The sequence below is a fragment of the Pocillopora damicornis genome, chromosome 8 (genome assembly GCF_964200805.1).
Source record: "Pocillopora damicornis chromosome 8, jaPocDami1.2, whole genome shotgun sequence".
In the NCBI taxonomy this organism is placed as follows: domain Eukaryota; kingdom Metazoa; phylum Cnidaria; class Anthozoa; order Scleractinia; family Pocilloporidae; genus Pocillopora; species Pocillopora damicornis.
In genome coordinates, this window is record NC_142677.1 from 10,971,271 (window position 1) to 10,998,796 (window position 27,526).

General features: G+C 40.0%; 2 protein-coding genes across 5 annotated transcripts; both read right to left on the reverse strand.

The window, feature by feature from the left end:
* Positions 1-1,383: 1,383 nt before the first annotated feature.
* On the reverse strand, positions 1,384-25,285 carry LOC113672193 (cationic amino acid transporter 3). 4 transcript variants are annotated; one of them, XM_089181063.1, is made up of 4 exons: positions 25,180-25,285; positions 4,131-5,272; positions 2,632-3,208; positions 1,384-2,365 (listed from the first exon to the last, which is right to left on the reverse strand). In XM_089181063.1, exons 2-4 carry the CDS (start codon positions 5,268-5,270, stop codon positions 2,208-2,210), a joined length of 1,875 nt encoding a protein of 624 aa, XP_089037189.1. In that variant the 5' UTR covers positions 5,271-5,272; positions 25,180-25,285; the 3' UTR covers positions 1,384-2,207. The 4 variants fall into 4 exon arrangements, with proteins under 4 accessions (XP_089037189.1, XP_089037188.1, XP_027044272.2 ...); XM_089181062.1 differs by lacking the exon at positions 25,180-25,285 and adding an exon at positions 10,304-10,442; XM_027188471.2 differs by lacking the exon at positions 25,180-25,285 and adding an exon at positions 9,957-10,086.
* Positions 20,817-25,302, reverse strand: LOC149041349 (cationic amino acid transporter 2-like). Its single transcript, XM_089181065.1, has 4 exons — positions 25,180-25,302; positions 23,108-24,249; positions 21,624-22,200; positions 20,817-21,338 (listed from the first exon to the last, which is right to left on the reverse strand). The coding sequence occupies exons 2-4, from the start codon at positions 23,903-23,905 to the stop codon at positions 21,193-21,195; spliced, it is 1,521 nt and encodes a 506-aa protein (XP_089037191.1). The 5' UTR covers positions 23,906-24,249; positions 25,180-25,302; the 3' UTR covers positions 20,817-21,192.
* Positions 25,303-27,526: the final 2,224 nt, after the last annotated feature.

Genomic DNA, 27,526 nt, shown 5'->3' on the forward strand with positions numbered 1-27,526 from the left:
GATAACCAATATAGTTCAACCTTTCACGTAATTTTTTATCAGGAAATCGTCCTCAATTCAACATTTCTCTTCTGTACTTTAGTCACACACAGTTATGCAAAACCTATCAGTTACGGGAAAAAAAATTATCCTTGTTACCCTATAAAGAAACAAATCAGTGTGTTTCAGAGACAGTTGTGGACGTAAAAAAACACAAGGTTAGCCATAATATCAAGAGATTCTAATTTAAGTTACCATCAAATATCACACGCTGTTTTCCATGAAAGACTTCAAGTTCACACTTGGCATGAAGTACGAGGCACGCAAAGAATCAATTCGTTTATCAGGCTATTATTAAAGGAGTGCGTTACCATGAATACGCACGATGTGATCTGGAATGCGTGATCTTCTAAGTGCTGTATGCTGTAAACTAACACGTAAAAAATGGGTTGTATTTGAGGCAAACCGTATATTTTAACACAGGTGTACAGATAAGCGAGTCTGAAAGGAATCTCACATGACTTGTTATTGATGATTTGAGTCGGATATCTGATTTAAAAAGATTGTGGTCTCCAGGGAAAAGGAATATCAAACGAGAGATCAATTCATGTGCACATTATAAGAAATTTAAGAGATCATGTGGGGACTCTCTTGAAGCAATATTTCACAGTCATAGCCATCAGGGGCGTTGCAAAAGTAACTCCTCATCCCCTCCTCTGGCCGTCAATGCGACAGGTTTCTATCTCGGCTCAGCGAATACGGTACTTTTCGCGGACATTTTGCCATGACCAGCGTATTCTTCTTAGTGGCGAGATACAAAAATAGCCCTACGAGAAACTTATGCTGTATATAGAGAATTTTCACTGATTGGCCGCTTTAATTATTAGTTCTTATTGTTTTTTTGTTCAGAATTTGGACACGAATAGCATAACAGTTGGTTCTTTGACGTACCCAGCGAAACCCTTTCAATATTTATCAAGTGGTCCTTGTTTGAAGAGATTACAAATATCTACTAATAATATTCGCAATTTTAGATGAGTCGGAAGGTGCTATTTTCTATTTTTGAATATTATTGTCACGCGCGCAAAACGTAGGATGCCACACGATACACGCGTGTCACGCTCCACGGCCCCTCTGTTCATTTCAGGGACTATCCGAACGCACTCAGATACTCAAGTTGATTTAGGGAGAACTTCCTCCGCGTGTGTAGTCATTGAACAAAACGCGATAGCAATGCATTGGGGTAAAGTTTGGATGTTTGCCTGAAGCAGGCTGATAGAAGATAGACCTAATTATTTTGTGGGAGAGAGGGGAATGGAGATGTTTGGTCCACTCAAACATATTTATGCATCCTTGTCTACGGTTGTAATATTTTTCTGGTTTCATCTATGAGTTGCTAATGTCAGTGTGTATGCAAACAATTTATTTGGGCTTTTCCTTTTTAACAAACACCTGTAGTTTCTTACGGCTTTCTTTAGAGCTTGTTCATACGCAACCGTTTGTCTTTTGTGGAACAATAAATTTTACGCCAATTTATAATTTTTAAGTCTGCCCAGTCTTATGGTTCGTATAAAAGTGTTACAAGGCCATCTTCCCAGTGTGCAAGTCATTTGGTCCATCCTGTTGCAGCTGATCCTAATTTCAGTAGTATTTTTATTGGTTCTTATTTATGATCTATTGAAGGACAGACGCATAGATAACGTCACCATTAACCAAATTTCGCCCTTTTCTTATATAAAACAAATAGTTTCCATATGTTGCCTGCGTGGGTCTGTTCAGGAATGGATCACAGCAGACTTCAAAATGTGGTAAGAAACATCAGTGGCATACTGAGGCTGAGCCTCGTGCGCCATGTTTTTGTTCTTAGTAAATCTATTTGTTGAATTGTTACCCCCCTCCCCTTCCCTCTTCGTCGAGATTTCGTCAAGCCTCCCTGAAAATTTACCAGTGCTAATTTATAATCTTAGGTAGAGAGAGTATATATTTCAGTACAGTCTTGCAGAAGAACGCGATTAAAAATCCGGCCAGCAGATCTCGATCCACTGGAGTTCAGCACGTTATGATAACGCCTCTCAATACAGGGGAAATATACACGCCGAGATTTCTAGTTCTACGATGGCCGTGCCGATTTCAAAGGGATTGTTTCCTGTATGAACTGATCCTCCTAATCATTCAACACTTCCATATAAGTACTTTCTGGCCACAAAATTAGTTTAGAATTGCAATATTTACGGGATTTCCTGGGGATTATGTGGTAATACATATTCTTCAAGTTCTTGACCAAAGTCTGGAGTCTGGGTCAGAATGAACTGAGACTCTGTTTTCTCAGACGGTCTACCGGCTTCCAAACTGTGACTGTAACCGTAGAAAAAGTACACCAATAAACCTGGAATGAACGATAACAAATTTTTACACTGGAACGTTTGCAATAATTACCCATACATGCCAAGAAAAACAGGAAACTAATCCGGAAATAAAAGAAAAGAGAAGTTGGTCGACAGATCAAGAAACTCAACTTTCAACTTGGAAAATTTATGCCAGAGTGCTATGCCAGAGAAAAGGCGCCCTAGGGAAGAGGTTGCCTCATCCTCTACTCGACCCAGTCCTCGAAGCTAACATCTATAAATTTCATACCAATTTTCAGTTACTTACCTAGAGACATCCAAATGCTAAACCTGATATACGTCCAATGATTCAGTGTCACCAAAAGCAAAGTATTGACAAATATCGTAAGGGCAGGAATGAACGGGACTCCTGGAACCATGAACGGGAATGTGGCAGAATTTCTGGGCTGCCTGATGATCAACGTCAAAGATGAGACGATCATTAAACCGAAGATACAGGAAAGAATGATTGCCCAGACCTCCCCCGAGCTCAGATATGACTGTGTCTGAGTAAGGCAGATATTTAGGGCCATTATGGATACAGTCAACAAGAATGCACCAACACGTGCATGGAAGCTTGTCGTACTGTCTGGTTCTGTTGTTACATTTGACGACTCCTCATCGTTGCTTTCGACTCGTTGGTAGGTAACCTCGTGACTAGCACCATCTTTGTCCTCAGTCTCGCCAGGACGGCAGCAGACCGACTGAAGCCATTTTCGGGTCCTTTCTTTGGTTCTGTCGTCGTCATATTTGACGGTTTGTACTCCAGGAGTGTAACGCGTCACCAACACTGCAATAGCTACTATGGTGTACGAAATTAAGGTACCAATAGACAACAATTCCACCTGAAAATATATGTGAAAAATACATACTAAGAGTGAGGTGAGATGGCTGGATATTGGCCGAGTTCTTTTTTTTTTTTTGCGTTTTCATGAACCGAGACGAAATCGAGTGTATGAAAACACAAAAGAGGAACTAGGCTAATATCCAGCCATCCTGACCGAACAAGCTTGGTCAACAAAGGATTTATTATAAAGATAAAGCAAAAAGATTTCGCTTCATTTTAATAAAAGAATCAATAATAAGAGCCGGAAAGAAAGCTAACTGTGTTTATAGCACAATAAACCCACAACAGTCGTTTGTGTTTTCTTTAGTTTGATTGTCTTCTGCCGCTTTTTGCGACACTATCGCCGATATTGTCCAAAAATTACGAATTTTGTAAGTCTGCTCCACGCGACGATCAAAGCAGGTAATCCTAAGCGGGCAAGATGGGCCCATGTTGCCAATCAGAACACAGGATTCGCTTCATATTGCTTACGAACGATGCCAGTGATATGATACAGTATGAGGTTTTAAGAATTAAAAATACCCTCAACATTTTTCTCAGTGAATGTTGAACGTTCTCTATGGAGTCCTTAACCACAACGCGTTCAAATGGAAACCGTGTTTTTTTACGTTTCCTTTTTTTAAGGTTTCAGTTCTGAGCTACAGTTGGCGTCAAAGAGAACTTTTGTCGTTGCTAAATGCTAAAAAGAGTTACCATGCGGAGAATAATTCAAATTCAGTCTAAAATTTTATTTCCGCTGTAAAACGTTCACTGAATATTCTACGAAATACGCCCACCTCTACTAAGTTACCTGTTATGTTAACAATAAGATACTTCGACAGCTTCGCAAGTGAACCATGTGTCAGACAGCTCTCGCATGAGACTCGATTTTGCTTTGAGTTTTAAAATTTAAACAAATTAATTCCAGTTAAGAAACTTACCAGTTGCTTTACGTCAAGAAGCAAAGCAAGGATTGCAGCTAAACTTCCTTCAACCAAAACCGCACGAACTGGAACCTTTGTCTTCTCGTGCACATGCGCAAACCAGTTGAATAACAATCCGTCAGACGCCATGGAGTATGCAATACGTGGGCCTGCGAATGAGTTGGCCACCAGGGTGCTCATTGTTGCACAAAGCCCACCTATTGCCACGACGTATTTGGCGCTGCTCAACCCACGTTGAACAAAAACCTCAGCCAGAGGAGCAAAGGGGCTCAGTTTATGATAAGGTATCATTAATGTAAGCACCGTTGCGACTCCAAAATACGCCAAGAAACTTATCGCAAGAGTAAGAATGGTAGAGAAGGGTAACGAATGCTTGGGATTGATAGCATCTTCTCCCGCCGATCCTATGACGTCAAATCCAACGAAGGCGAAAAAGCAGCTTGCCCCAGCTGCTAAGATACCTCGAAACCCGTAGGGGGCAAATTTTGGTTTCCAGTTCTCCCCATCGGCGAAGTAAAATCCAATAACCATAATGAACAAGATGACGGCTAAGTTTACGAAGGTTACGATTTTATTCACAAGAGATGATTTTTGTGCTCCCAGCGAGACAATAAAAGAAGCCGCAAAGACCAGTGTGAATGCCAAGAAGTCAGGAAAGCTTCCAAGGCCAGAAACGTTCCATGTGGCTATATCGTTCATAAAGAACTTGAATATATAACCCTGAGCAAATGAGTTGATATACTCGCTGCAGGCGCGCGCCAGGCTTGCAGCAGCGATGACATATTCTAGAATCATGTTCCAACCGACAACGAACGCCCAAAACTCTCCAACAGCCACATACGAGTACATGTATGCGGAGCCGGCCTTGGGAATACGGCATCCAAACTCCGCGTAACAAATCCCAGACAAAGCGGCAGCAACAGCAGCGATGAAAAATGAAATAATAACAGCAGGCCCAGCGATGTCACGAGCTAATTCCCCTGTGACCACGTACAGGCCAGCACCTAACACACAGCCCACACCTAAAAAAGTGAGATCTAAGGTTGTAAGGCATCTTTTAAGGCGGCTCTCCGATAGCCAGTCTTCTGTAGGCTTTATACGTGTTAAGTTGTCACACACTTTGGAGCAGCTGTTCATCGCTGTCAAAATACAAAAAAAAAATGTTTCATAGAACAGTTACTTTCGATACATTAGTGCGAGAGTGTGTATTTTTTATTCAATATTAATCCTTTTTGTACTTCACCAGTTACAGACTTCCAGCGACAAGAGGAAAAGAGACGGATGGAAGGGATGGAAGTTCTCTTACTTTTTCGCTTGCTTTAATTTCCTCGCTTGACTAGGGAAGGAAAGGAAATTTCCTACGACATTCAAATTTATGAGATTTTCTGTTGCCTTCCACATCTATCATTTATAAATGTTTTTCAATATTCATGCATAATTACACGGTATCTCATTATCGAGGTGTCTGCTGATAATAAAAGAGGCGGTGAAAAGTTGAGTGTTTTTCTCAAGCCATGATGCGTGCCACACAATTTGCCTTTGTAACCTTTGGTTGAGTTAAAATTAGCCTATAACAAAGGCTTTCCAACTAATCGGTTAAGGTCAAAGCGTAGCCTTGCGTTATTTCCTGTGTTAAGGTAATCTTGAAAACAGAGGGCAAGTTTGAAAGAGCTAAGCTTTACTGAAATACATCAAGTAAGGGAGAGGTGTTCTGATTCCAAATTGAAATTTAAAAATTATTTGATGCTGGCGATGAAATTTTGAACCAGCTATGAATATATGCGCGGCTTGCGTGTTTTTAAGCGCCAGGTCTTTCGTAAAAGTCTGTATATCAGTCCGTCAGGGAAAAAAACAAAAGAAACAACGAAAAAAAATAAAATGAAGACAACATAATTGATTGAGCGAGCCTGTGTACAGGAAAGCCTAGATGTGCGCGTCTGCTTGCCTTTTATTTTCTCAATACAAACGTGTCCAATGAAATAAAGAGTAAACGAAAAGGGGGGGGGGGATGATTTAGATTCAGTGTAAAATCCTAATAATCTGCTTTTGAATGTAATCAAGAAGGTGAATCTCCCCCTTTCGAGCTCCGAACACGATCTTCCTGGATGTCTCACTTTTTAGCGGTTTTATTGTTTGGCGAACAAATAAAAGGGTGTGGTATTTCGCTGTGATTCCCTGTACCTAAAGAACATAACTTTGGACACGAATTCAGTACACATCCCAGCATTCGAGCAATCGCGGAGGAAAACAGAAGAAAGAACGCCATACATAATTTTAATTTTAAATACACCAATAAGAACCAGTCTGAAAAACTACTACTAAACATCAACGCACGCAAGGCCTGCGGCCACGACACCATAACTCCGCGGCTTCTTAAGGAATCCCCTTGTGTGATATCTGGTCCACTAGCAGAGTTGATGAATGAATCGATCAAACAATGTAAATATCCTTCTCGATGGAGAATGGGGCAGGTAACACCTCTTTTCAAGAAAAATAATGAATTTGAGTAAAGAAAATTATCGACCAGTTACTGTTTTACCGGCCCTAAATAATGTTTTTGAGAAACTTCTTGCTTCTCAATTAGACCAGTTCTACACAGAACTATTGTCTGAGTACATATCAGCGTATAGGAGACACTATAGCTGCGAAAATCCGCGTTAATGAGGTTAACAGAAGATTGGAAGCGTAGTCTGGATAACAAACAAATTGTTGCAGTGATATCAATGGATTTATCTAAGGCTTTTGACACCATACCGCATGGACTTTTGCTGGCTAAGCTGAAGGCTTATGGTGTCAACAGTAGAAGGTGTATGCTTCTTAAAGATTACTTACATGGTAGGATGCAACGGGTGGAAGTAGGTGATACAAGCTCTGATTGGCAGGAAGTCAGGCGAGGAGTACCTCAAGGCAGTGTTCTTAGACCATTTTTTTAAAAACATTTTTATAAATGATTTATTCCTACAAATTAAAACTGTACAATTAAATATGTATGCAGATGATGGTCAGCTCTACACTGCCGATACGGATGCAGTATCTTTGGAAAGGCGTATCTCGCGTGAGGTAAGCTCAGCAAATGCCTGGTATGAGATCAATGGAATGATAGCAAATCCCAGCAAACACTAAGGGATGATACTAGGAAAAACTGATCATCAGTTTAATTTCTCAGTAAATGACTCTGTGGAACTTTTTGGCGTTACAATTGATAAAGATCTTACGTTTAAGCAACATGTGTCCTCTATATGTAAAAAGGTAAACAATCAGTTTAGCGTTATGACAAGGTTCGGCAAACTGATGTCTTCTGAAACCATGCTACGTCTTTATGAGGCATTTACACTTCCTCACTTTTATTATTGTTCTATGGTGTGGCATTTCTCTAGTAAACAAGATTCTGATAAATTGGATCTTTTAAACAAACGTATTCTTCGATTTCTTTCCAAGGATTTAAACTCTGAATACAATAATTTACTTAAAAGGGCAGGAACTATAAACCTTAAGGACAAGGGTTTACAAAACATGATTCTTACTATTTTTAAATGTCTTCATTTTTCTGATTATCCAAGATATTTAAAAGATATGTTTCTCTTGCGCTCTAGCACCTATTTTTTAAGAGGACATAATATACTGTTTGCCTAAAACAGTATATTATTGTTATAGAATTAATCTTTTTATTATAATTATTTATTAATGTAGTTGCTCGAAGAGATTAGCACCCAAGTGCTGCACTGTAAATTCGAGGGTAAATAAAGTTTATTGATTGATTGATTGAGTGCGGCAAGGTTTACATCGGAGAGACTGGAAGACTTATGCAAGACATAATTAAGGAGCACGACCGAGACATTCGACTCGCCCGTACAACACCTGGCACAAGCCACTCTGGAACGAAGTAAAGTCTATTGATCGTGACCCTTATTACTACACGCACAGGGTCAAAGAGGCAATTCATATAAGACTTCACCCTAACAACATCAACAGGGATAGTGGAATAGAAATTCCAGAAGCGTGGATGCCCACGATAAAAAAAAAAAAAAAAAACAAAAACAGGAGAGCCGTGCGACAGCGGACCGCCGAGGGAGCAAGTCACTGAGTGAACAGCAAGGATCGAAATGCACCAATCAGAGCTGTTGAAAAAACAACTAATCACAGCAGAGCATCATGCTTTATAACATCACGCATGACCAGTCGACCTCATCGCCTGAAGAAGACTAGCAGTAGGCAGTCGAAACGTGAGACAAACGAAAAGACAAACGAAAAACTTAGCTTTCATTTAAGAAGCTTCTTGATGAAGTTTTTCAATAATTTCCATAAAGGAGATATAGATAAAGATTACCAGAAAAGCTTAAAAGGTTTGACTTCGGTTCTAAATCTATAGTATTCATATTCATTTTATATTAATATAATATAAATTTGCCATCTCATTTTCAAACCCTTTTTTTTAAATGCTTATCATTATTTAACTGTAACGCACATGTAAAAACCTTCTTTATGTTGCTTAGTAAAACAGGTTCTCCTATTTTGGGGTATTAGAAAAGGGAATTTTTGCGAGCACTTTCACTGTATCCTAAATTGTAAATTTTCTTTATTATTTGTATATCCAATCTACCAAAGAAAATCAACGTTGCTTACAGGTTGATTTGCTATCAGTTTATGACAAATGAAGGAATTGAACACGACAACACTGTGTGTTTCTGATTGGCATTTCGTGATGCAATATTTTCAGTGTAGAACTTCTACAAGCGGATTCAGTTGGGTGATCTTAAATAAACTTATCCCCAGAGGATCCTCAAATATTTCGCACTTTATGATTTCATAACCGATTTAAAACAGATGTTTAGGTGTCATGAAAAGCGAAGGATACGGCATCTTCGGGAAATTTTTCACATCAAACCCACTGGATCCACATTTCCTTACCGTTATACATTTTCTTGTGATGTGCGCCGACTCTGCGCGAATCATTTGCTTCGTGAACTGAATTCGGCAGTCGTTTTACCCCACCAGCAATAAAGACGACATACTTTTTAAATAATGATAATAAGCTCAAAACACTTATTTACTGGGTCACCTAAGCAACTTAAGTGAGTATGTAGTATTCAGTTATTTATGGGATGCAAACAGACATATTGGCATAGCCAAAACACAACTGAATAAAGAAGCAGTAAATTAGGAAGGGTTGTTTTATATAGCGACCACTAATTGGCCAACTCACCCTTAAGAACTGTTTTATACTTTACTGACAAGAAGATAAATATTGATGAGCGAATAACAGCGAAATTTTTCTTTCCATACTTGTGACCCAAGAATCAATTTTCGTTAGCTGCACAAGATTACATAGTTTAGAAGAAAATTAGTAATCAAAAACCCCTATTGCGGTTGCTGTAATTAATGTTACAAGACGGAGTAACCTTCTGTGTCAAATGCCTTTCTAAGTAAAACAATTTTATGCTACAACTTTTCTTTACCTTTTTTCAATTTCAATAACACTCCTTGTTTGAAATAATGGAATTTCAACTTACGCCACTCGTCTGCATGAATTAGTATAATGTTCAGGGTAGTTGACTGTGAGTTGAAATTCCCCCGCAATACAAGTCTCGCTTTGCAAAAATGTAATTTCAGAGAATAAGCGCACTTTTCAGACAATCAATTCTTAAATCGTGCTAAAAATCTTGTAGATTCTATGTCCAACTTTAAGTACACAGCTTTCAATCAAATGCTTCGTGAATCTTCTTAACGCTCCAATTATTTCGAATGCATATGTTCACAGTTAAATTTTCCTTTTTCAAACTTCGAAAGTCTCGGAAGTAAGGAGGGTTGAGACACTAAACTTACCTTCTCTCAGCAGAAGAGATCCTCTGTCAAGTTTTTAAAAAGCGGCCGTTAATGTTTCAATAAAGTGAGCTGAAGTTCACTGAAAGCCCGCCCGTTCTAGTCCACTGGCTATCATGTAATTAGCAAAAGCGGGAGTATAACATCAAACACAGAATATATTATCGTGTGTAGCGAAGCATTAAACAAAACATGACAGCACAGATCACAGTACATGTAGTCACAAACGTCTTTCACGTACCATATCTTTTAAATCCTTTCTAAGCAAACCGAAGCGATACAAAGCGAAACGGAGGGTTACGAAGGGTAAAGACGATTGTGACTAAAATAAACCCAGCAAATGCGCTCACCTTAAACAGACGCTGAACAATCGAAACATTTGAATAAGAAAGCAGTCTTCGCAGTAATGAACGCTACTTGAGACAGGCCTGTACGGGATTTGAACCCATACCCTCTGCGATACCGGGTAGTCTCTCATATACCGGGTTCTAAATAACTAATAATTAACAGATAGGTGTAGCAGAAGGGTAAAGTAAGTGGGTATAGAGGATCAGTGAACAGTGGACACAGAGGACCAGAGGAACAGAGGGCACAGAGAATTAGTAGTACAGTGGAAAAGTAGGAACAGAGGATCAGTGAACAATGAGCGTAAAAGGACCAGAGGAACAGTGGGTACAGAGGACCAGTGGAGCAGTGGGTAGAGAGGACCAGAGGAACAGTGGAACAGTGGGTACAGAGGACCAGTGGAACAGTGGGTACAGAGGACTAGAGGAACAGTGGGCACAGAGGACCAGTGGAACAGTGGGAACAAAGGACTAGAGGAACAGTGGGCACAGAGAACCAGTGGAACAGTGGGTACAGAGAACCAGTGGAACAGTGGGTACAGAGGACTAGTGGGTACAAAGGACCAGAGGAACAGTGGGTGCAGAGGACCAGAGGAACAGTGAGACCAGAGGAATAGTGGGCACAGAGGACCAGAGGAACAGTGAGACCAGAGGAACAGTGAGACCAGAGGAATAGTGGGCACAGAGGACCAGTGGGTACAGAGGACCAGAGGAACAGTGAGAACAGAGGAACAGTGGGTACAGAGGACCAGTGGGTACAGAGGACCAGTGGGTACAGAGGACCAGTGGGTACAGAGGACCAGAGGAACAGTGAGAACAGAGGACCAGTGGGTACAGAGGACCAGAGGAACAGTGAGAACAGAGGAACAGTGGGTACAGAGGACCAGAGGAACAGTGAGAACAGAGGAACAGTGGGTACAGAGGACCAGTGGGTACAGAGGACCAGTGGGTACAGAGGACCAGTGGGTACAGAGGACCAGAGGAACAGTGAGAACAGAGGACCAGTGGGTACAGAGGACCAGAGGAACAGTGAGAACAGAGGAACAGTGGGTACAGAGGACCAGTGGGCACAGAGGACCAGTGGGCACAGAGGACCAGTGGGCACAGAGGACCAGTGGGCACAGAGGACCAGTGGGTACAGAGGACCAGAGGAACAGTGAGAACAGAGGAACAGTGGGTACAGAGGACCAGTGGGCACAGAGGACCAGTGGGCACAGAGGACCAGTGGGCACAGAGGACCAGTGGGCACAGAGGACCAGTGGGTACAGAGGACCAGAGGAACAGTGAGAACAGAGGACCAGTGGGCACAGAGGACCAGAGGAACAGTGGGCACAGAGGACCAGAGGAACAGTGAGCACAGAGGACCAGAGGAACAGAGGGTACAGAGGAACTTTTTAACAAATTCCCAGACAAGCACACACAGAAGGCTCGACTCTGCCAGGAACACCATATTGATCCAGAGGATGATAATATTGATTTGGCTTAATTGACAGAACACAAAGCTTTTGTCTATTGTAAAACTGCTTTGCCATTCTTTACATGTAGTTTAGGATCTGAGAATTTGGTGGCCAATCAAACTCAATCCCTTAGTTGATAATTTGTGTGAATTTTGAATGCTTTGGTGTTGTGAGCATTCATATTACTCCCACGAGGAGTGAAAGGGTCAAATCATAAGGTTATGGAATACCTACTAGGTATACTACTGTGAGAGGGAACATTTATTACCCTCTGCTACCTTAGACAAAAATTTCTACTGAGAACTTATAGGCTCCTGTCGTAGCTTTGAATTCTCTCAGAGAAATCCTGGCTACAGATTGCAATGGCACATTCAAACAATAGAGATGAGTGTAATAAAGTGGTCGTTCTATACGAAGTTATCAGCTGATATAGATAAAGGACAATGTAACGATTCTAAAGTGTGTCAATTTGAAATATTCATGGAGAAAAGTATGGTTTAAGTTCTGGTTAAGGATTTTGTTGTAAAAAAGAGAAAGCTTATGATTATTATATTATTTGGTTAGTAATGATGAATAGTTTTGTTAAGTGGAAAAGGTATGGCTAAGATGCTTTGAATGGGACAAAGGTGGCAGTTTGTAGCATCCTTATTGATTATATAATAAAACATATTTTACAACAAGTCTGAAAAAACTTCAACACTTAAGCTTTAGGGGAATGTGATGCGGTAACTAGAGAAGCTTAATATTTTCCACATTTTGCAAAGGGAAAAAATTTTGCCCTACACCTACACTCAGCCTTTTGTACTTGTGACTGAAAGGAAAAAAAAACATTAAATAATATTCTGACAGTACAGAAACACAAGGTTCAGAGTTGGAAAATGATTCGCTACCTTATATGAGAAACTTTAAATGTAGCCATAGGATCTCAACAATTTTGGGTGTCTTCTGGCACTGTCCCACCTGGTGACTTCATGTCCTCTGTTCCCACTTTTTCTCTGGTCCTCTGTACCCACTGGTCCTCTGATCCCACTGTTCCTCCGGTCCTCTGTACCCACTGGTCCTCTGTGCCCACTATTCCTCTGGTCCTCTGTTGCAACTGTTACTCTGGTCCTCTGTTCCCACTGTTCCTCTGGGCCTCTGTTCCCACTGGTCTTCTGTTCCTACTGTTCCGCTGGTCCTCTGTTCCCACTGTTCCTCTGATCCTCTGTACCCTCTGGTCCTCTGTACCCACTGGTCCTCCGTTCCCACTGTTCCTCTGGTCCTCTGTTCCTCTGGTCCTCTGCTCTTCTGTTCCCCTGTTCCTCTGGTCCTCTGTACCCACTGGCCCTCTGGTCCTCTGTTCCCACTGTTTCTCTGGTCCTCTGTTCCTACTGGTCCTCTGTTCCTACCCTTCCTCTGGTCCTCTGTTCCCACTGTTCCTCTGATTCTCTGTACCCTCTGGTCCTCTGTACCCACTGGTCCTCAGTTCCCACTGTTCCTCTGGTCCTTTGTTCCCACTGTTCCTCTGGTCCTCTGTTCCCACTGTTCCTCTGGTCCTCGGTACCCACTTGTTGTCTGGTCCACTGTACCCACTGGTCCTCTGGTCTTTTGTTCCCAGTGTTCCTCTGGTCCTCTGTACCCACTGGTCGTCTGGTCCTCTGTACTCATTGGTCCTCTGTTCCCACTGTTCCTCTGATTCTCTGTACCCTCTGGTCCTCTGTACCCACTGGTCCTCAGTTCCCACTGTTCCTCTGGTCCTTTGTTCCCACTGTTCCTCTGGTCCTCTGTTCCCACTGTTCCTCTGGTCCTCTGTACCCACTTGTTGTTCGGTCCTCTGTACCCACTGGTCCTCAGTTCCCACTGTTCGTCTGGTCCTTTGTTCCCACTGTTCCTCTGGTCCTCTGTTCCCACTGTTCCTCTGGTCCTCTGGGCCCACTGTTCCTCTGGTCCTCTGTACCCACTGGTCCTCTGTTCTCAGTGTTCCTCTGGTCTTCTATACCCACTGGTCCTCTGGTCCTTTGTACCCACTGGTCCTCTGGTCCTCTGTTCCCACTGTTCCTCTGGTCCTCTGTACCCACAGGTCCTCTGGTCCTCTGGTTCTCTATTCCCACTGTTCCTCTGGTCCTCTGGGCCCACTGTTCCTCTGGTCCTCTGGGACCACTGTTCCTCTGGTCCTCTGTAACCACTAGTCCTTTGTTCTCACTGTTCCTCTGGTGCTCTCTTCCCACTGGTCCTCTGTACCAACTGGTCCTCTCACCCACTGGTCCTCTGTGCCCACCGGTCCTCTGTTCCCACTATTCCTCTGGTCCTCTGTATCCACTGGTCCTCTGTTCCCACTGTTCCTCTGGTCCTCTGTGCCCTCTGTTCCACTGGTCCTCTATTCCCACAATTCCTCTGTTCCCACTGTTCCTCTGGTCCTCTGTATTCACTGGTCCCACTCACTTTACCCTTCTGCTACATCTATTAATTAATTATTAGTTATTTCAGAACCCGGTATGTGAGAGACTACCTGCGATTATTAGTTATTTCAGAACCCGGTATCTGAGAGACTACCTGCGATTATTAGTTATTTCAGAACCTGGTATATGAGAGACTACCCGCAATACCAGTGCAGCGCTCTACCAACTGAGTTAACAAGCCCTGCTCAAGTAACGTTCATTACTGCGAAGATCTCTTTCTTATTTGCGTCTTTATCCGCATTTCAAATATATGACTTTCATATATTCACAGTCGTTTAATCGAAACATTGTTTGCCATTGCAAAATATACAATATGCAAAATATAACCTAACGCAAGAAACAAAAGAAGCTGAAAATGCAAGTCTAATTGACAATAGCTCTCTGAAAGAAAAAATCTAAACCTATCAAGAAGCGAAAAACACAGGCAAAGATTAAAGTGAGCTTGATCCTAACACTGACATTACAAGGGACAATGTTCTGATAATAAACTAATTGAAATGGATGAAAACTGCTTTTGGTTCACGTACTTTATTACTCGCCTTTGCTCCTCTCTGTTCTTAACAATTAATATAAAACAAGCCTTCCTTTTCCAGGTGACCTTTACTGGAGAAGGGGCCGTCGGTACAGGTTCAACTGCAAAACAATTGTTTTACCGGTGATTTTAACAACCCCTGTTAGTATTTTAAGCCTTTAGAATAACAAAGGTATCTGAACGAAATGGCGATGAAACCTGATGAAAACTATCGAGGCCTATAAAGTTAGGTTCTCTCACAAGAAAAAGAAAAAGAAAAAGAACATTAATTTGAGACAAAATACTACTGAGCTCATATTGTGCTCACTCCTGAGAAATACTACCACCACAAAAACATTTTTTATGTCTCTGGGCGGAATTGTAATACGTTCAACGACTGGCAAAGTTTGAGTTATTTCAACAAGATGCATTGTACTTATCTGTAACTGTGTTCTCCCCCAAAACCTCACGAGAGGAGACAATTTCTACAACTAAGAGAATCAAAGTGCTCTGTGAGCAAACTCGTGAATTGACACATGATTTTTTAGATTATGTTTAATGTTATCTGGTTTAGGGAATTTTGTGGTTGATTGTCATATCTAGAGTACGAGCAGTAGTTCAGTGTTCGCTAATGTAGCAAAGAAACAAAGTAACGTTGGGATAAGAAGGCATTACCATTGAAATGATCATGCTTTTACATTTGGCAAGGTGGATGATATCATGTGTTTTAAACGTCTATCATTTTTGTTTCTGGTTTAAGAGAAAAGGTTGGAAGTAAATGTGGGTGAAAAGTGAGATTTACTGTCTTTCGTTGTAAATATTAGAAAATCAAGGCAATACTGTCTTAATGAAAACATTAACGATTCCCTCTTTATCAAAAGAGACAAACGGGAACGAGTTTTGAGTGATATAACTAAGCTAAGCCTGCCACCGTCATTTTGGATCTCCGCCTGGGTAGATTTAAGTCACGTGCTAGGCAACGTATAATTAATAACAAGATAGAATTTCATTTCAGGCCTATTTACCAATTTTGTGGTGTGTAACTTTCGCATTTTAGTACGTTGTATGTATGTTGAATCTTCAAATTGTCTTGAAACTTAAAAGAAAATTGTTCTTTTAAAATTCACTGAAAATCGGTAGCTAAAACTGTTTGTTTAGGTGTTATTTGATTTTCGTGTTAACTTGTTATTTCGTCAGTCGCCGGCATCTTTTGTTGCTTCACACAGGAAAAACACACGCGACGAAACGTAATGATCAATTTTGTCCTCAATCTCACGCTATAACAGAAAAAGCTTTTGAACATCTGTAAACTCCGAGCGCTTCGCAGTAAGTGATATTTTCAATGAATCTTCGGATTGTTTTCAAGTTCAAGGATTGTAAATTACAATTTTATGAAAAACGAAGGTTGTTCTGTTATTTCAGTGTGAATCCTTGCATGCCTGCCAGTCGCTGGCGCCGCTTGTTGAAACTAAAACGTAAAAAAAAAAACTCTTTAAAGATTATAATTGGCTTCTTTTTCACCCCACCACTATTCTTAGCAACAAAGGTCACCATTTCGTCTTTTTATTGCTCGCCAAAAACTATCAAATGCACTCAAAAGCCTAAAATCTAAAAAAAGTTTACAGGAATCGACCAATCGAGCGAGCGAGCGAGCGAGCGAGCGAGCGAGCGAATGCCATTCCCCACATCGTACCTATAACTCGCTCTTGCGCATGCGCGCAATTCACGAGTTAAAAAGGGAAAATTTACACATGAAAAAAAGAAATTAAACTATTCCCCGTCTGGTTTGCCCTCGGAAATCTTCCTGAATCCTTAAAATCATGTTATATTTCAACAGTATATCAGTTAAGCCAGTCAACCTGGTCAAAAGTTAGAACAAAAGGAAAAAGGGGAGAAGTAAGTTGACCCATTAAACCGTGAGAGTGATCAGCGTCTAATTTCAATCATTCAAAATAATCATTAGAATAAAGGAAATGATCGCCAAACTAAGAGGCTCTGATTGTTAACAGAATTCTCCTTGTCAGTACCAAAGGAAACGAACAGAGAAGAGCATCGAGACTATAGATACTAAATTATGGGAGTAAAATATTCCCATGGGCAAGTCTGGATTTATTTTTGAGCCTTAAAATTGTAAACTAATTCCACACCTTTGTAGGGTAATAAACTAAAGGAAGAAGCTGACAAGCACTTTTCAGGCCTTTGGTGTAGAAAAAAGGCAACTGCACACAGTTACTACTTTCCAACAACGATTCATACATCAGAGCGTCACGTTTAAGTTAAGTGATAAAGATCTTACGTGAGTTGTCTCAACCTCTTAAGCCAGTTTTGTACATTTTGACTGACTATATGGTTTAGGGCAAGATCCAAAATGGTTGTACTAGATTTTGTAGTTTAACATAGCCATGCTAGTAATCTTAAAAGCTCGTACGCGTAAATTTTTATACAATGACGCTTAAAGAACGTGATTTCTCCGTTTTCAAGAACGTCTCACTAAAACGGCATTGAACCAAGATCTGGAGTGTGCTCTATTCAAAGTCGCTTAATTCATTTTAGATTGGAAGCGGGATCCTCTCCCCTCAGTTGTTTGAAGAACGTTTTACTAAAGAGAACGCTTTCTCTTTGTAAGATTATTGAAGCTCCACCTAACTTAAATTCAGACATAGGTGTAAAGAGGGCCAGCAATGGAGCAAGGGGATGATTACCAAGATCAGAAGTGGAGACGAAGGCGTCCAGCGGCTCATTCCCAGGAACTTTATAGCAACGCAAGCTGGATTTGTCTGTAGCCATTGTTTTAGCTTCATTCAGCAGTTCTTTTTCCTTCTCTTGATTTGCTTCATCTACAGCTTTCGTTGCTTTGGTGTTTTGCACGAGCCTATCACCTTGCGGAACGTCGGGGAGCTTTTTTTTTTTTTGTTAACCTTAACAGTTTCAACCAGCTGGCGAACTTGGTCCATTTCTCCGTCATCAGCTCCTTGGCAGTAAGACTGAAGTTCGCTTGATTCTAGCCGAGAAAGTACCTTAAATGACGGAGCTTTCCCACAAAGCCTTTTCGCCCATTCCTTTGTGGAATCAATTCCTTCAGCAATAAGGCCTCCAAGCACTTCAAGATGTGGTCGAAGCCGCTTGTTTACACTCTTCAAGCCTTCCTTCTCTAAATCCTCTTTAGAATGACTGTACAAATATTCCGCAAGCTCACCTGTATTTGCCATGGATCTCACAACCAGGGGTAACGCTTCGAGGTGCAACCCATTTTCTTTCAACATTTTCTTCAGGTCCTTTTGTAATCCCCAGCAGGCAACTGTTTCCAGTTCATCAAGCAGATTCTCTTTCTCATCGGAATCTTGTAAGGACGTGATGCTTTTATACAGCTTTCGAATGAAGCCTTCACACTCTGCAGGATTATCTCGCGGCAAATCGCGGATTTTTCCTCGAATTTTTTTCAGAGACATTTCAAGTAAGGCGCGCGTCTGTTGGAACAAAAATTTTAATGTGAGAATGTTTATGCTGACAATGATAATAGTTCTTAGAAAAGTCTGAAAGGCGCTTTAATCAAACACACACTCACGCACGCACACACAAAAACAATTATAATGGGGCGCTTCCAACTTTTAAAGGTTAAAACTGCCACAAGGAGAGAGGCTGACGAGATAAAATCAAAAATGTATTTTTTAAATCAAGTTCCATAGGCTAGGAGACTTGTCTTTTGCTGTTTGCACTTTCTTGATCTGTACCATTAAGTTACGTAATCCTTTACTGTAATTCATTTGTTTTTGCATAACCTCAGTTCCATTTTTTTAGACTGAGTATGAATTCGTACGCTTCTGAAAACTTGATACAAGGATTTTTAGCGTTTCAGTTAATAAGTTTTATTGTAAGTTCCACCTGAAGAAGACTGAAGGCTGAACATCGTAATTAAACAGCTTGCACTGTTCCAGTTACAACGTGATTTCTTTGCTATATTTTTGTTCACTCATTTATACATTTAAATTTCCGTATACATCTGTATGAATTCGCCAAATATCATACCCAAGAGCACAGCCAACGCAAAGTCTCCGCAAAGCACCCTGCTTTGGAAACTCAACATCATCTACTGCCGAGGTGACTTAGCACACCGGCTGAGCTGCAAGAAGGCCCATGATGAGCCTGGCTGTAAATCGTGCAAGACAGCCAAAGACAGAAGTAGGCTGGCAAGGCTCTCACAGCCCTAAGTTTCTGAAATTCCCTGACTTTTCCTTGAAAAATGTGGAATTTCCCTGACCAACTGAGTTAACAATACGAAAAATGAATCCTGATAATGGTCTCCAACCTCCCCTCACAAACATCCTTCTCCCCATTTATTTACGCTTTTAAAAAGTCACATGCAGTGACATCGATTGATTATTAAATTTCTTAAAGCAACATAGAAAAATAATTCATTTTTTGGATACCCAACATCGGTTTGCTAACATGAGCTAAAAAGTCCAAAAACTACCCTCGCAACCCTTAGCTGTGGACACACCGTTTTCTTGATACAAACGTGTCCGATGAAATAAACAGGAAACGAAAAGGGAGTGAAAATAATTTAATTTCAGTGTAAAATCTTGATAATCCGCTTTCAAATGTAATCGAGAAGGAGAATCTCCCACTTTAGAGACCGAACACGATCTTTCTGGATGTCTCACTCATTTTTACAGTTTCTAAAAGGGCAAAAAAGGATGTTCCCTAATCCCTGAAAATTGTTTTCATTTTCCTATATTTCCTAAGGCTTCTGAGTGGGAAAAATCTCTAGAATTCCCAAATAAATTCCTTTTAGATATGCTGGAAAAAGTCGTCCAAACCATAAATAATGATAATAATAATAATAATAATAATAATAATTATAATAATAGTAATAATAAAATAAAAGAGAGTAAAATCTAAAAGTAACAAAGCGGGTGTGGTTCCAGCTTCTCATACCCCAAATGGTATCATGGAAACACTTGAAGCGAGAAACTCTAGGACTTTTTCTCCTTTACAATGAACATTTGCTATTTTCCTTTTTTTCTTTTCATATGTATCTTTTTGTCTTTTCATGTTATATTTCTTCTTTTCCGTTTTATTTCCAGTGTAATTAAAATAGGTTAATAAAGAAAAAAAAATTTGACCGCCTCGATTAGCATTTGCTATCTGCTGGTCAAAGGAATTTCTTGTAAATAGGTAAGAATGCAAAAGCATCAGAGACTCCAGAGGTCGGACGAAAGATAACAAAGCCTCAACCACCGTAATGACCGAAGACAAGTTATAATTATCGCACGTTTAACTTTCTTGCAATATGCTATCGTTTTTTCCGTCGGCCCTATAAATTTATTTCGAAAATTTGTTTCATCTTTCTCTAAAACACCAAGCACTAAAAATTTATCAGCGAAATTTGTCTCATGAAGCAAAATACGCTTAAAAATGAATCATTCACTCGCGGTGAAGAGTTTTAAAAGGTTACTTGCGTTCGGAATGTTTCTAAGAAAGTGACTCAACCGTAAATTAAATCTTATAGGCTTATTTTAGAAACTATCTTTGTGCTTTTTTAGGGACAGCCTCATTTAAGAAATACGGGTTTGTCTCAACGATTTTGTTCCCGGTCTAAGAATCATGCATTATTGATTGTTAAACATTAAAATGAATAAAGTAGTTAAGCTATTTATGTGATATATCAGACCAATAATTAACGATCATTCGTCGAGGCGAAGTGAATATTGTTAAATAATCCCCGAGAGGGAGTCGATTCAACAATATTCACTGAGGCCAGGCTCAGGTTAATAATTGTTTTAGTGCAATTGCTCAAGTGCTTTCGCTTTCCGTTGAAAATTGTGTTATTGTTGAAACCATTCTGTTATAATTGCTTTTATAACATAGCGCTCGCGCAAGGTTATTCAGGGAGGAGCAAGGAGCTACCAGGGTAAAAATCCTTATGTACTGCACGGCTTTGCATCTATCACATGACGTGTACAATTTCACTTCGGCTGAAATTTTCCATTGATCTTAGCGCGGTTTCAAAACTTTCAAGATTTTTTTTCCCGCTCTATTCCCATTTTGACAGACCTTCTGGAGCTCAAAAAGGAAACCAATGAACATGGGGTTCTTCCAAGCGACAAAGGTAGTTTTGGAGTTGACAATATTTTATTCCCAAACGCTATGCGAATTATGGCTGAAAACAAAGCTAAGCTTTCTGACTTCAACTGAGGTTTGGCGACGTAGGATAATCTTCATAAACCGGAGAGAATATATATTTCAGTAGTGTCTTGCAGAAGAACGCTTTTAAAAATCCGGCCAGCAGGCCTCGACCCTTTAGAGTACAGCACGTTATGACAACGCCTCTCAATACAGGGAAACTATGCACGCCAAGATTACTAGTTCTACGATGGCCGGGCGATTTCAAAAAGATTGTTTCTAATATGAACTGATCCTCCTAATCGATTCATATAAGTACTTTCCAGCTATAAAATTAATTAAGAATTGCAATATTTATGGGATTCCTTATGGATGATGTGGTGGTGCATATTCTTCAACTTCTTGACCAAAGTCTGGAGTCTGGGTCAGGATGAACTGAGATTCTGTTTTCTCGGATGGTCTAACGGCTTCCAAACTGTGACTGTAACCGTATGAAAAGTACACCAACAAACCTGGAATGAACAATAACAACTTTTGACACTGGAACGTTTGCAACCATGACCAATATACACCAAGAAAAAAACAGGAAACTAATCCGGAAATAAAAAAATTAAAAAAAAAAAAAAAGAGAAGTCGGTCGACAGATCAAGAAACTCAACTTTTCATGTGGGCAGAATTTATGCTAGAGTGCTATGCCAGAGAAAAGGTGCCCTGGGGACGAGGTTGCCTCATCTTCTACTCGATCCAGTCCTCGAGGCTAACATTCAAACATTTCATACCAATTTTCCATTACTTACCGAGACACATCCAAATGCTAAACCTTATATACGTCCAATGATTCAGCGTCACCAAAAGCAAAGTATTGACAAATATCGTAAGGGCAGGAATGAACGGGACTCCTGGAACCATGAAAGGGAATGTGGCAGAATTTCTAGGCTGCCTGATGATCAACGTCAAAGATGAGACGATCATTAAACCGAAGATACAGGAAAGAATGATTGCCCAGACCTCCCCCGAGCTCAGATATGACTGTGTCTGAGTAAGGCAGATATTTAGGGCCATTATGGATACAGTCAACAAGAATGCACCAACACGTGCATGGAAGCTTGTCGTACTGTCTGGTTCTGTTGTTACATTTGACGACTCCTCGTCGTTGCTTTCGACTCGTTGGTAGGTAACCTCGTGACTAGCACCATCTTTGTCCTCAGTCTCGCCAGGACGGCAGCAGACCGACTGAAGCCATTTTCGGGTCCTTTCTTTGGTTCTGTCGTCGTCATATTTGACGGTTTGTACTCCAGGAGTGTAACGCGTCACCAACACAGCAATAGCTACCATGGTGTACGACATTATGGTACCGATAGACAACAACTCCACCTAAAAATACATGTGAAAATGACATACCAAGAGTGAGGTGAAGATGGCTGGATATTGGCCGAGTTCTCTTTTTGCGTTTCCATGGATCGAGACGAGGTCGAGTCTATAGAAACACGAAAAAGGAACTAGCCTAATGTCCAGTCACCTTGAACGAACAAGCTTGGTCAACAAAGGATTAATTGTATCTATATATCGAAAGTATCTCGCTTTGTTTTAATAAAAGATTTAATAATGAGAGCCGGGAGAGAGAGCTTATTGTGTTTGCAGCAAAATAAACCCTCAAGAGTCGTTTATGTTTTCTTTGGTTTGACAGTCTTTTGCCGCTTTTTGCGACTCTATCGCCGCTATTGTCCACAAATTACGAACTTTGTAAGTCTGCTCCATGCGACGTTTTTTAGCGCAGGATCGAGGCAGGCAATCCCAAGTGGGCAAGATGGGTCCATGATGCCCAGTTGGGTTGCCAATCAGAACACAGGATTTGCTTCATATTGCTCACGAACGATGCCAGCGATATGATACAGAAAGATATTTTAAGAATTAAAATTTCCCTCAGTATCTTTCTTAGTAAATGTCGAACGTTCTCTCTGGAACCACAACGCGTTCAAATGGAAACCGTGTTTTTTTACGTTTTCCATTTTTTAGGTGTTCGTTCTAAGCTACGATTGGCGTTAAAGAGAATTTTTGTCGCTGCTAATGCTAAAAAAAGTTACTATGCGGAGAATAATTCAAATTCAGTCCAAAATTCCATGCAAGGGAATACACCCACTTCTACTAAATTACCTGTTATGTTAATAGTAACATACTTCGACAGCTTCGCTAGTGAATCATGTTTAGACAGCTCTCGCGAGACTCGAGTTTGCTTTTAGTTAAAAAATTCAAAGAAATTAATTCCAATTAAGAAACTAACCAGTTGCTTTACGTCAAGAAGTAAAGAAAGGATTGCAGCTAAACTTCCTTCAACCAAAACCGCACGAACTGGAACCTTTGTCTTCTCGTGCACATGCGCAAACCAGTTGAATAACAATCCGTCAGACGCCATGGAGTATGCAATACGTGGGCCTGCGAATGAGTTGGCCACCAGGGTGCTCATTGTTGCACAAAGCCCACCTATTGCCACCACGTATTTGGCGCCGCTCAACCCACGTTGAACAAAAACCTCAGCCAGAGGAGCAAAGTGGCTCAGTTTATGATAAGGTATCATTAATGTAAGCACCGTTGCGACTCCAAAATACGCCAAGAAACTTATCACAAGAGTAAGAATGGTAGAGAAGGGTAACGAATGCTTGGGATTGATAGCTTCTTCTCCCGCCGATCCTATGACGTCAAATCCAACGAAGGCGAAAAAGCAGCTTGCCCCAGCTGCTAGAGTACCTCGAAACCCGTACGGGGCAAATTTTGGTTTCCAGTTCTCCCCATCGGCGAAGTAAAATCCAATAACGATAATAAACATGATGACGGCTAAGTTTACGAAGGTTACGATTTTATTCGCAAGAGATGATTTTTGTGCTCCCAGCGAGACAATAAAAGAAGCCGCCAAGGCCAGTGTGAATGCCAAGAAGTCAGGAAAGCTTCCAAGGCCAGAAACGTTCCATGTGGCTATATCGTTCATAAAGAACTTGAATATATAACCCTGAGCAAATGAGTTGATATACTCGCTGCAGGCGCGCGCCAGGCTTGCAGCAGCGATGACATATTCTAGAATCATGTTCCAACCGACAACGAACGCCCAAAACTCTCCAACAGTCGCATACGAGTACAAGTAGGCGGAGCCGGCCTTGGGAATACGGCATCCAAACTCCGCGTAACAAATCCCAGACAAAGCGGCAGCAACAGCAGCAATGAAAAATGAGATAATAACAGCGGGCCCAGCGATGTCACGAGCTAATTCCCCTGTGACCACGTACAGGCCAGCACCTAACACACAGCCCACTCCTAAAAAAGTGAGATCTGAGGTTGTAAGGCATCTTTTAAGGCGGCTCTCCGATAGCTAGTCTTCTGTAGGCTTTACACGTGTTAAGTTGTCACGCACTTTGGAGCAGCTGTTCATCGCTGTCAAAATAAAAAAAAATTGTTTTTATCTAACGGTTACTTTCGATTCATTAGTTCGAGTGTGTGTTTTTTTCATGCAGTATTAATATATTTTTTAATTCACCAGTTAAAGACTTCTTTAAAAAGAGTAAAGTAAAGACTTATAATGAAGACAACATAATTGATTGAGTGAGCCTGTGTACAGTATGTGGTATTTAGTTATTGAATGCAAACAGACATATTGGCATAGCCAAAACGCAACCGAATAAAAAAAGCAGTAAATTAGGAATGGTTGAGTGTAAAGCGATCACTGATTAGCTAAGTGACCCTTAAGCAGTGTTTTGTAATTTAAAAGAAGATAAATATTGATGAGCGAATTGGAAGAAACTTTTTTTTCCATACTTGTGACCCAAGAATCGATTTTCGTTGTCTGCAGACGATTACTCAGTTTAGAAGAAAACTGATACTCAAAAAAATAACCCTTTTGCGGATTGCTGTAATCAATATTACAAGGTGGAGTAAAATGCCTCTTAAAGTCAAACAATTATGCTTAATTTTTTTGTCCCCTTTTTTGCAATTTTAATAACAACTACAGCAATAATTTAAATAACAATAACAACATTTTAAATAATAGAATTTTCAACCGAAGCGGCCCGTCTGCATGACTTGGTATAATGTTCAGGGTAGTTGACTGTGACTTGAAATTCCTGCGCAACACAAGTCTCGCTTTGCAAAAATGTCATTTTAGAGAATAAGTGCACTTTGCAGACAATCAATTCCTAAATCGCGATAAGAATCTTGTGGATTCTATGTCCAACTTCAAGTACACAGCTTTCAACCAAATGCCTAGTCAGCCTTGTCAACGTTTCCATGATTTCTAATGCAGATGCTCATAGTAATTTTTTCATTTTTAGACTTCGGCAGTAAGGAGGGTTAAGACACTAAACGTACCTTCTCTCAGTAAAAGAGATCCTCCGTCAAGTTATTAAAAAGCGACCTTTAAAGTTTGGATAAAGCGAGCTGAAGTTCACTGAAAGTCCGCCCGTTCTAGTTCCGCTATTGGGATCACGTAGTAGTGTCTTTATTGGTCAGTCTACACCATAATTAGCAAAAGCGGGAGGTATATCATTAAACACAGAATACATTATCGTGTGTAGCGAAGCATTTAAGTGCCTATGACACGAAAATTGCTTTGGGTAAATATTCAGCTTATCATATGTACAAACCAATTCCGAAAGAAGAAAAATTTCAAAAAACTTAAAACTCGGTTTCTTCGGGCCCTAAAGTGCTCTTATTTTGTCTTAAAAGTGTCCCGTGGACTGGTAACGAATTAGCGGGTGATGACGTAAATACTGTGAAAATTCTCCGTTGACACCTACAAATCTCTCACAAATCTTCTAATTTTGTATAGTCAGCGTTGAAATGCTCTCGAAATAATGTCCGATAGCGATGTATAGCTACCTTCAGCAAGCTCTACCGAGAGTTGTGATACATCGTACTCAAGTAGTAGATAAGAAATGGAAGTTGCGAGTACAATTCCGCCCTACGAAGGAGAACCGCGTGCACCAAACTGCGGTGTTTAAGTACAAAAACTTCGCGTTACTGAATGTTTAGTTTGTTGCGTTTGTGTTTTGTTTTTTTATGGCGAAATCGGTAAAATTTCCGCACAGCTCCATACTACATTATGCATTCAGTTCTTGAATAGAGAAAACAAGGACTAAAACAATACATTGCCATTGGGAAAACAGATTTGTTTTACAATAATATGGGCCTGTGCGGAAATTTTACTGCGAAATCTATCATGGTTAAGAATGGGTAGCTGTGTTCATTTCTGTTGCTGTAACATTTTATTCCTTCGCACTATGTGCGGCGAAGGTTCCCCTTGGTCAATGCTTTGGAGGGTAAAATTTGCGTACAGTCCCATCATTATAGCCTCAAAGACAATGAGCTGTTCCAAGTTAATTGGGCATGACAACCTTGCACATCCACTTGCATACATGCTTAGTGCCTTTTTGTATTTGTTTTGGTTCAAAAACCAAGAGAAAAATTGATTAACACTACAATGGCTTAAGCTATTAGAATTGAAACCTTTTTGATGCAAGTTAATTGAGAATTAAAAAAAAGACTGAAAAACCAAAAAAATGAGGAAAACAGTGTTTACTGTACTTTTAAATATACAGAGTGAACATGAATAATTTATGTAGTTATTATAAATTGTTTCAAAGTTTTGAAAAGTACAGTTCCTTTTGACTTACAATTCCTATTGATTGGATGCTGATAAACCCCTCATTATGGAACATACCAGAACATTTTGATACATCCAGGTATGTCCAAAATAAACTTATGTAAGAAACTGCATACAATCAAACAATTAACTGGCCATAAAAGAGAATCAAGGGCCCCTTGGAGCAACCTTGTGGCAAATTGTCTCAAGAATTTGACTAAGTGATGTCCTTTGCCACTTTTTCAACTAATAGGTGTCCATATTGGAATGTGTCATCATTAAAAAATACATTATTGTGCTAAAAAAGCAATATGTGGGGTGTCTTTGTAACAATATTAGTGGCTCCTCACCTAATAGTCATAACATATATTTGGGAAAAAAATATGATTGTTTAATATATATTTACAGAAAATTGTAATGTCTTTAGGTAGGTTCAATTGAATTGAAATGATCAATGAATTCTAATCAAATTAAGTCCTACGATGAATATGCTGTTCAGATTTTCCCTACTATTTTCCATTGCCTAATCTATGAAATTCTTTCTTATTAAATAATTAACATAGTTTTTTCCTGAAAAAGCACCCCTCTTAGGGAGGTCAGCCAATTTTAATGGACTTAATTTCAAGGCAATTCAAGATTCTGAAAGAGCTTTGAACAGTATGTAAATACTGTTTGACACTGATATTTTATAATTTTATCAAAATACCGATGTTGAACTGAGGAAGGGGATATATTATCTGCTTGAAATATAGATGACAATGATTAAATCTTGTTCATTTCATTAGACAACACTAATATTCCATTTTAAAATTGAAGTTGTAGCCAGTTATAAGGCAATTTAAACCTAAAAAAGCAATTAACTGTCTCAAATTAAAATTTTCCTTTAAATGGTTTAAAAAACTCAACATAACTCTTAAATCATGTGTGCAAGTTGATAATCTGAATTGAATTTCGATTTGCCATGAATGGTACAATAAGAAAATGTATTACATTTTTTAAAATTAACGTTTAAGGAAAATTAAAACAGCTTTTCAAATTTCTGCTAACAAAATTACATTAACTTAACTCTATTTG